The 9991-nt window shown below is 47.3% G+C and overlaps 1 protein-coding gene across 4 annotated transcripts; it reads right to left on the bottom strand.

The window, feature by feature from the left end:
- Positions 1-42: 42 nt before the first annotated feature.
- DRC12 (dynein regulatory complex subunit 12 homolog) lies at positions 43-9958 on the bottom strand. 4 transcript variants are annotated; one of them, XM_080983668.1, is made up of 8 exons: positions 9777-9958; positions 6929-7210; positions 6618-6700; positions 6195-6251; positions 4153-4272; positions 1672-1764; positions 789-919; positions 43-297 (listed from the first exon to the last, which is right to left on the bottom strand). In XM_080983668.1, exons 1-8 carry the CDS (start codon positions 9941-9943, stop codon positions 169-171), a joined length of 1062 nt encoding a protein of 353 aa, XP_080839794.1. In that variant the 5' UTR covers positions 9944-9958; the 3' UTR covers positions 43-168. The 4 variants fall into 4 exon arrangements, with proteins under 4 accessions (XP_080839794.1, XP_080839795.1, XP_080839796.1 ...); XM_080983669.1 differs by lacking the exon at positions 9777-9958 and adding an exon at positions 8394-9757; XM_080983670.1 differs by lacking the exon at positions 9777-9958 and adding an exon at positions 9312-9753.
- Positions 9959-9991: the final 33 nt, after the last annotated feature.

The following is a 9991-nucleotide window of genomic DNA, read 5'->3' as shown; positions in this document are numbered from 1 at the left end:
CCACTACAACAGAAAAGGTTAGTCACAGAAAGGCACTCTGCATGCGCTCAGACACACTCTTTATTATTCCTCCACATTTGGGGGCTGATAGCAGCTGAAGTCACAATATCAAACCGAGTTGAGGATTAGATAGGAGGTGGGTGGCACATGCTCTGATGACCCCTCCCTTCAGATGTACAATGGATTAAGACCAAAGTCCTTCAGCTGGTGCTTATAGTCCATGTGGATGACAGTAGCTTCCTTCTCCCAGGTGAGCTTGGCACTTTGCAGTTTGGAGAGGACGCAGTCCAGGCTACCCTGAGGAAAGGAGAAGTCAGAGGCAGGATGAGGGGTGCGTTTGGCACCAAGGGATGGCAACCAAAAGTGTGGCATCCTTCCAGTTCTGTAGCTGCACACGACTGAACAGCTGCTGCTGCAGAACAGCAAGAATATGTACCCAAGAATTTCATGTTTGGACACAACAACACTCAGAATGCTGGAAGCAAGCTTCTGAGTTGCACAGAACACTTCATCGGGCATGTTTCAGAGCAAACCATTATTATTTTTTACCATTTTATTTCTAAAAGCTGGCTCTATTTCAATAGCTGGTAACAGATCAAAGAGGCACTACCCTACAGTCTCTGTGTTTGAAAGCAGGCCATGAGCCACAGAAAGGGATGCATGGCACCTAGAGACTCACACCTGTGGGAATAAGACACTCCCTCTCCCTGAGCTTTAGATAATGGCCCACAAGCTGAACCCATTATCTCTTCTTTGCAATCTGTGACCCGCCACCCACCCAAACTCACATGCAGGATTTTTTCATATTCTGTCTCCATCTCGTCAACCTTGCGCTGCATCTCGGCCACAGCCTTGTCCTTCTCTTCCAGCATCCTTGCCTGGTCCAGCTGGCTTTGTAGCAGATCACCTTGGCAGGCAGCTGCAGGGCAGAAAGTGTTGGGCAAGGAGAAAAAGGAGACAAATATGTGTGGGAAGGAAAAGCAGAGAGGGGACCTTCCAAGGCCTCTAGCTAAGTGGTGGAGCTCCGACTTCGCACACAAAAGCCCCCAAAGTCAATCCCCGGCATCTCCAGTTTTTGCTAGGAGAAAGCCCTGCCTGAAGCTCTGGAGAGCTGCTGCCAGTCAGTGTAGCAATGCTGAGCTCGATGGAACAGTGGTCTGACTTGTTATAAGGCCATTTCTTATGTTCCTAAGACAGCAGGCGACAAACATCTCAGAACAGAGAACTAAGAAGTTTGGGGGATGGCATATAATGGGGCTTGAGAACATCTATTTTCTACTGTTTTTAAGTGGCAAAATGTAGCAAAATGTGCCAGAATGTATTCCCTTAACGCAAGCTTAGAAGGGCTTGTAACAGAATTAGGCAAAATGATTTCCATCTCAAGGTTTGGAGGGTTAAGATTCATCCTCACTCCACCCCCATACCCCACACACAGATTCCAGGTGCAAAAAGAGAGAGAGAGTGTTTGCAAATGAAGAGTATCACTTTTTAACTTGTTTTTCCCCACAGTCCTTAACTGAAAGATGAACATGGGCAAAGAACAGTTGCTACAACCATACCATGTGTGATCATCTCCAAGGCCAAGGGTGTGTGTGTGTGTGTGTGTGTATGAGAGAGAGAGAGAGAGAGAGAGAGAGAGAGAGAGAGAAGAGAGAAGAGAGAGAGAAATACCAAGCTGTGCTTGCAAGTTCTGCGTCTCCACTTCTAAACGATTGATCCGGGTATCAGTCTGGTGCTGAAGCTGCTGGTACTTGCGGATCATCTCTGGAACGCAAGATGGGAGAAGGAAACGATCGCTTCATCCAACACCCTTGCCCTTCATTAACAGGCCTAAGATTTATAGTTGGGATGGAGGAACCTCCAGACAGTGTTGGATTCCCACTTGCATCAGCCCCAGTCAACATGGCTAATGATGATGGGAAGCCTCTTGAGGGGGGTGGGGGCAGGTTCTCCACCCCTGATTTGTAGCATCAAGTCTATCTGGTTTAACAGAAGGTAAACATGGGGAAAAAATCCTTGCCTCTATGTGCTTACAAGAGAAGTTTTGCCGGGCAGGGAGGAGGGGGGGGAAAGCAGATAAGAGTCGCAAAGGGTCTGTGTGCAGAATGATATACCACAGTGTTAGCTGCGGAGGGAAACGCTACCTTCATCTGAACTTTTCAAAGCCAACATCCTGTGATTGCGTTTTCCTGAGGAAGCGTCTTGCAAAGGCCAACTGGCTTACTGCGTCATGAACTTCTTCTGCCCACATCCGATTAATGAAGTGGACAGAGAAAGTGATGTACACAGGCATGTACTACCCTGGTTCTTGAACTTAATCCGTTCTGGGAGTCCGTTCGACTCCCGAAACCATTTGAAAACCAAGGTGTGGCTTCCAATTGGCTGCAGGAGCTTCCTGCACTCAAGCGGAAGCCGCAGAAGCATTGTTGGTTGTTTGGCTTCCAAAAAACGTTCGCAAACTGGAACACTCACTTCTGGGTTTGTGGCGTCCGGGAGCCGATTTGTTCAGAAGCCAAGCCGTTCAAGTATCAAGGTACCACTGTACATTGTGAAGGTGCAACAGAGAACAAAACGAGGAGCAAGGTGTTAAGCAGGGCAGGAATGTGTGCTGATAATTGGGGTACGGGAAAATGAACAATCCTCTCCCTACTAATAGGAAGCATCCCCCACACCCCAAGGCCATGTGAATGTAGCATTTGGAGACTGAGTAAAGTGGCAGGTAGATGCCAGAGACCCCCTTGGAAAGACAGTACTGCTGATTTGCAGAAAATCTCACAACTGCACGAGTCAAGTGGAAAGGGAACCACTGAGTAACAGGTTTGATACCCAAAGAGGAAAATCAAAATAAGGCAAAACTACTGAGCCCCTTAAGGGACGCGGGTGGCACTGTGGGTTAAACCACAGAGCCTAGGGCTTGCTGATCAGAAGGTCGGCGGTTCGAATCCCCGTGACAGGGTGAGCTCCCGTTGCTCAGTCCCTGCTCCTGCCAACCTAGCAGTTCGAAAGCATGTCAAAGTGCAAGTAGATAAATAGGTACCGCTCCGGCGGGAAGGTAAACGGCGTTTCCGTGCGCTGCTCTGGTTCGCCAGAAGTGGCTTAGTCATGCTGGCCACATGACCCGGAAGCTGTACGCTGGCTCCCTCGGCCAATAAAGCGAGATGAGCGCCGCAACCCCAGAGTCGGCCACGACTGGACCTAATGGTCAGGGGTCCCTTTACCTTACTGAGCCCCTTGAGGGTCAAAATTGACCCTTGAATGCTGCTTCAAATCTTCTGTTGAAGCTCTTCTCTTCATTGCAGGGTCTGGGCACGGCACTCAACTACAGACACATTGCACTTTCAGAAAGTTATTATTTGGGGATAGAATTCAGTCACATAGCAGCATATTGCAAGTTGCACAATTCAGGTTGATTGGAAAGTCTTGCACAAGAAACCCACTTCCCCCTGAAGACCAGAGTTTTGTGATAAGGAAAGTGATAGGAAGATGCACTGGGTAGTGTGGGGTAATGTTTGTTTTGACACAACGTCACCTAATCTCCCTGCAAATAAATCAGGGTGAGTACTGTTATAGGTTTAGGGGCTCAGTCTAGATGGTGCCTGTGGGTCCCTTCCAGACCTGTGACCCTGTATCTGTGAGAATACAGAGGATACAAAGGATACAGAGAATACAAAGGAACCAGCTGGTTCCTTTGTTAAGGTAATGGCCTTGGCTGGCCAGTTAAGTACTGCCATTTACATGTCCAAAGAGGTTGCCTGCTGCCATAGAGACGAGTGGGTGGACCTTTTCCCACCTCACCTGGCTGGATGCCACATCATCCTAGGAGGGAGAACAAGAGCCCAAGGGGTGCTGTGTATGCATATATTTTGGCTGATGCTGGAAGCTAGAGACATGAGAGACTGGTCTTGCTGTGTGCCAAACCCAAAGTTACAGCTTGGGGAATCTCCCAGAGAAGCTGAAGGGGAGGAAAGATCAAATTGCACATATGTGTAAATAAAACAATATGTCCTAAAGATACCAGGGTTTCCATTGGCCTTCATTCCAAGGCAGCCAAACTCTGGAAAGGTGAAAGTATCCCTGGAGTGTCTTGTTGCTCAGAGATTGGGGCATGTACAACAATACTCAATGAAGAGGTCATCTGGAAGAGCCCTCCACCTTCATAAATATCTTTTTTGTCCCCTCGAGCCTCCTCCAGTTCTTTCTCCAAATCTAGCAGCCTCTGCTTGAGTCCTTCACTGTCAGCCATCGCCTGCCTGGCCATATCCCTCCGGAGAACTGCAAGTCAGAAGAATAAACACAGCAAACATGCAAATGTATCCAATCGAGGCTCAATGCCTATTTTCTCATTTGGCTCCCCAGATCCTTTGTACAAATGATTATCTCCATATCGGAGAGGGCAAAACAACTAAAAGGTGTACCTTTCCTGGACTGACTTGCTTTACAGTGGTCCCTCGGGTTACATACGCTTCAGGTTACATACGCTTCAGGTTACAGACTCCACTAACCCAGAAAAAGTACCTCAGGTTAAGAACTTTGCTTCAGGATGAGAACAGAAATCGTGCGGCGGCAGCGCAGCGGGAGGCCCCATTAGCTAAAGTGGTGCTTCAGGTTAAGAACAGTTTCAGGTTAAGAACGGACCTCCGGAACGAATTAAGTACGTAACCTGAGGTACCACTGTATTTGTCTTTATGAATATTTATATACTACTGTTTCATGGTAACTATAGAGTGGTTTACAACAGTACATAAAACTAAGCAATAAAAACCATTTTTTGAAAAATAAAAAATCAGAATGAAAATCAAACCTCAATTAACTATTGTGGAAAGATGCATCCTTAGTTGCCTACATAGGCATGGCACGATAGAAAGGTTTTTAAAAGGAGGGTGCCTGTTGAAAGTACCTGTTGGCTGATTATTCCAAAATACTTGGCTGGTGACACTAAAGGCTCCATTTCTTCTTGTGGACAAGTGAGCCTCTTGGACTTGAGGCACAGCCAATAACACTCCGGCTCATGATCTCAGTGTTTGAGCATGCAAGCTTTTGCGTTACACAGAGCTCTTCATACGATAGAAGGGGTACTCTCATTTTCCTATTTATATGGGAAAGGCCAAACTTAGATTCACAAAATGTTTAGGGGTATGCGTACCCCCCCCCCCAAAGAAAAGCACTGTGCTGATGACTGAACTTGGGGGCTTGCCCATGTTTTGCATGTGCTCTACTTAGCTGCATCTGCCGCAATTATAATGCAAAGTATTTAAAAATTACTCCCAGCAGAGTACTCATTTTGGAGTCCTTTATTAAAAGGACTGCGTGGCAATCACTTTGCTTCGCAATGCACTTGGAAACTACTTCCCATTTTCACTTCTCCATGAAAATGCTTGGATTGGTCAACTGAGAAGGGGGTGGATCAGAAAGGGACAGCAGTCCTGCTACTAGTCTGGTCCAGACAGCCATGCTGGCAAACCCTTGGCGCCTTTGTTCAGGGAAGGGTCATAGCTCAGTGGAAGAGACCTGCTTTGCATGAGGAAGGTCTCGGGTTCAATCCCTGGAATTTCCAGTTAGGGCTTGGAGAGACTCCTTGCCTGAAACCCTGGAGAGCTACTGCCAGCCAGTATACAGTGGTACCTCGGGTTAAGTACTTAATTAGTTCCGGAGGTCCGTTCTTAACCTGAAACTGGTCTTAACCTGAAGCACCACTTTAGCTAATGGGGCCTCCTGCTGCCGCCGCGCCGCCGGAGCACGATTTCTGTTCTCATCCTGAAGCAAAGTTCTTAACCCGAGGTACTATTTCTGGGTTAGCGGAGTCTGTAACCTGAAGCGTATGTAACCTGAGGTACCACTGTATTGTATTGTACTGTATTTGTATCCCATCATTTTTCTCCACAGAACTTGAGGTGGTGTACAGGGTTCTCCCCATCCCTGTTTAATCCTCACAGCAACCCTTTGAGGTAGGCTAGGCTGAGAGGCAGTGACTGGCTTCCAAGGTAAGTTTCAAGGCTGAGTGAGAGTTTGAACCCTGGTCTCCAAGTCCTAGCATGTAGACCCTAAGATGGATCAACCGTCTGAAGTGGTATAAGGCAGCTTCCTATAAGATTAGCATAGAAAGCTTGGCAGTCCTTCTACCTGACCCTTCCAAAAATGCCGCCTCTGCTGTAAACTCTTAAGGCCCTTGCGCAATTTCAACAAATTCTCCTTACCAAGGTGCTGCTTTAAGGTATCAACCTCCAGCACTGCTTTTCTGTACTTTTCCTCATCTGCGGAGAGAAGGAAAGAGAGAGAGAGAGAAATTGAAAGACTTCGGCTGGGTACTAATCGCCACTGATACTGAGACCTCCTGATCGATGCGCCATTGTTATTATTTAATTTATGAATTGTTTCCTAGGAAGCAACCTGAAGCGCTTTCACAAAACAATGACAAACAGATAAAAGTATTGCATATATAAAACGTCAACCAATTGCGCAGGTAAACACAAAAAGCAGTGGCATAGGTACAAAAACAGTTGAAACAATGGCGTATGTAAAAGGCAGTCTCAAATCCCAAGAGATGCAAGGCACATGGAAACGGGAATTTGCAAGGCGTGGGGCTGCTGGAATCTCCTGCATGCTGCATAAAGCCTTACCTGGCCCAGTGCTTTTCTTCTGCTTTGCTGATTTTTTCCCCTTCCCTTTTTTGGTGGGGGCCATCCTTGCACGTTCTCCACAGCTTGCAAAAGGGAAAAGATGAACAAACACTGTAATATTTTTGGTGCATTCCAACTCCTGACGTTCAAAAAAGATCTTAAAACTGGTACTGATGGGGAGATTCCGGAGGGCCATCCTTATACATGAGGCATACATTTCTTGGCAGCGGAGCGAGGGTGGTCTCTGCTGTTTGGGTGGACAAGTGAACAACTGTTTGTATGGTGGAAGAGAAAGGTGGAGGCAAACATACCTGGGAGCAAAATGCTTCTTCTGCCTTCCTCCCAGGTTCTCACAAGTTAATCTGTGGGCAGTTAAATAAACACTCTTTGCACGAATGTCACTCCAAGCAGCCAATGCGCAAGGAGGGGGAAGAGGCGCTGGCTTTTCGGCCAGCCTATCCCAGCTGGCACAGGTTGGGGCTCCTTGTGTTGCTAGGCAACCGTCCTTCTTCGCTGCCATGGTGACCAAAGGAAGCTTGGCAGACACACCGGTGCTCCAGCAAAGGAGGTCTGCAAAATTGCATCCAATTGACCTGAAAGAAGAGAGGTTGGAGGATTTTCAGGCCCATCTTCAAAACTTCTTTTGCAGAAACAGAAAGGGGTGGGAAGGGGGTTAGAATCAAATAGGCCCCAAATTCTCTTATTCACAGAGCTTCTTAGAGCAAAGCCATTTCCCCCCATAAAACATTTGGCTCAGCTTTGACACCCAGGTCCTCATCTACAATTGAAGACTGAGTACATAGAACAAGATTTCCACATGTGCATTGCTGACTTCCCCTCTTCTGCTGCTGAAGTTTAAATTGGAGGATCTTTGGGGCAGGGATCATTTGGAAAGGGTTGTGGGTTTCTTATGATTTTGCTTTTTATGTTACTTTGAGAAATGTTGTATCCTCTCATGTTGCAATTCTACATTTTATTATTATATGTCACCCAAGTGGCCCCTGCAACTAAATGTTATTATTATTTATAACATTATTATTATTTATTTAATAGCCTCCCCGTCCTTCCAAAGGAGCCCATGGAAGCAAACACATCCGTGATAAAACAGTATAATTAATGTTGCAATGTAGTTTGCTCCTGTACAAGCAGATGCAGCTAGCCACATCTTCTTCTATGGTCCTCTATTCTGTTCCCAGTTCCCCACTCTAACAGCCAGCATCCCATGCCCACTGATCATATTCAGTCTTCATTGGACTGGTTTTTTGGGGGGGAGGAGGATCTTTCCCCTTTTACTTGCCCCTTTTTTTCTGCAAACTTGCAGGTTCCTCTGAGACTGCCGATTTCTTCCTTTTGTGTGTTGTTGTTGTGGATTTGGCTACATAAATATAATGAATAAAAGCATTTACAAAGCTTACCGCTCAGCAAATGAATTTGCTATTACTATCTATGATACTTCTTGTCTAGCTGCTTTCAGAATAGCCAGCATGGTGCCCTCTGGATATTGGACTACAATTCACACTACTAGCAGCCCTCATGGCTAACGGTCTGGTACATGAGGAGAGCCCTGCATTGCTTATCTCTGCTTTAGAAAGTTCAGGGAGGCTCAAGTAGGGTTTGGAGGCAATTCCCACACTGTACACAGTTGCCAATGTCATGACTGTATCCATCCTGTGATGCTTGAGAGCAGCTGCCAGTCAGAGCAGACAATACTGGGTTAGATGAACCGCTAGTTTGGCTCAGGAAGGACTCTGCACTCTGCAGCTATCTTCCACTCACCAAAATTCCTGAAGATCAGACCAGGCTAGGTCCACACACTTAGCAGCTGAGATCACAGCTAGAAAGCATGACATAGCCAATGTGGACAGCACATCATGTGGCTACAGGAGAAAAGGGAAGTGCCTGTCTGCTCCCTTTTGAACTTGCTACATGGGATTTGTTTTGCTGTTGTTGTTTGCTTCCACATCTCAAGTTCAGATGTGGGGTGAAGACCACAAAGGCTCAGTGAGAAAGGGCATGATCCCTGCCAAAGCTGCAGGATCCAAATAGGACTGATGCAGCACCAGCCAGGCTGCTCCACTTGGTGCTACAACTCCAATTCATGAGACGATTCCAGACTTTGTGATGTTTTAACAGCTGGGTGCTGCATTTTAGGGCTGACCTCTGACCCCCCTGCAATTTAAGTCTATGGGTCGTGGGAGTTTCCCCCCTTTGCCACAGAACAGCCTTCTTCCTCACCCTCTTCCTGTGGGGTAGTCTCCAAACAAGATCTTCTGTTGGATTGATTCCTCTTAGTTGTTGGTAACGTTAATGACTCACTTATTTCAAAAGAAAAAGGCTTCTCTCCATTTCTGCTTTCCTATTTAAAGGAGTGTATTTAGTTCCCTTATCTGCTGTGGAACAGAGCCCTTTACTACTCCCAAGTCCCTCCCTTTCCTTGGCACAAATACTCTTAGTTAGGTTTTCACAACTTTGCAAAGAAATCGATTTCACATGCATGGTGTTGTAACTGCATTCATCTTTAAGGAGTTAAAAACAAAGGGGTCCCAGCAAACCACCCATTGCATCTTTTATTTGCATGTCTGTCCAAATCTCTCCCTTCCAATGCTGGGCATTCACTGCCTCATGAGGTAGTCTGCCAGCTGGCTCAGGTTCGCCAGCTAGGCTTCCTTCAAGAACCCAGGCATCAATCCTTACTTTTATGAAATTTGCATAACTTTGCATATGCCTGTATAGCATCCATGAAGTGCTTCTCCCGAGTCTCGGAAGTTTTTTATGGTGCTCGCCGCGTTCCCAGGAGCCTGCTGCGGTATTCCGGCCAACGTTGCCCAAATCCATCATGGCCACCCTGTTGGCCTTTTCGCACTATTGCGCATGCTAGGCCCCGCTCCATCTTTGACCATGCGCAGCAGCCGGCACACTGAACTAAACGCCAGTGAGAGAAAAGCCAATCAAGGCGGGACTATGCTAATAAGGCGCTAGTTGGGCGGGGCGTGCTCTTTTTCCTAAGTGGGCCGGTTTTCCTCTTCCCTTCAGCGTTGACAGTCGGGAGCGCGTGTCACCCAACGTGCGCGCTCACGGTACTAAAGAAGAAGAAGAGAGCTCGCTAAGAACGAGCCAACCACTTTTAAAGCCGCCTGCTCGGTCGCGCGCCTAACTCACCGCGCGCTCACGAAACATACTGAGACCTCCGTCGCTCCGCCCCTCGCCCATCCCCCTTCGCTGTTTGGGAGGGGGCGCTCTGGCCAATCAAAAACGCGACTCAACCCTAGGGGCGGGCTGTTGAAAACGAGCGGCCCAATCAGAACGCGCCTCTCCTCAGGGAGCATTTCTCCCCTCCTCCACACACACACACACACACACACACACTCTCTCGG

The sequence above is a fragment of the Podarcis pityusensis genome (assembly GCF_964106645.2).
Source record: "Podarcis pityusensis genome assembly, chromosome: 15".
In the NCBI taxonomy this organism is placed as follows: Eukaryota; Metazoa; Chordata; class Lepidosauria; order Squamata; family Lacertidae; genus Podarcis; species Podarcis pityusensis.
The sequence above is the reverse complement of the archived record's forward strand: the minus strand, read 5'-3'. Positions and strand labels throughout refer to the sequence as shown.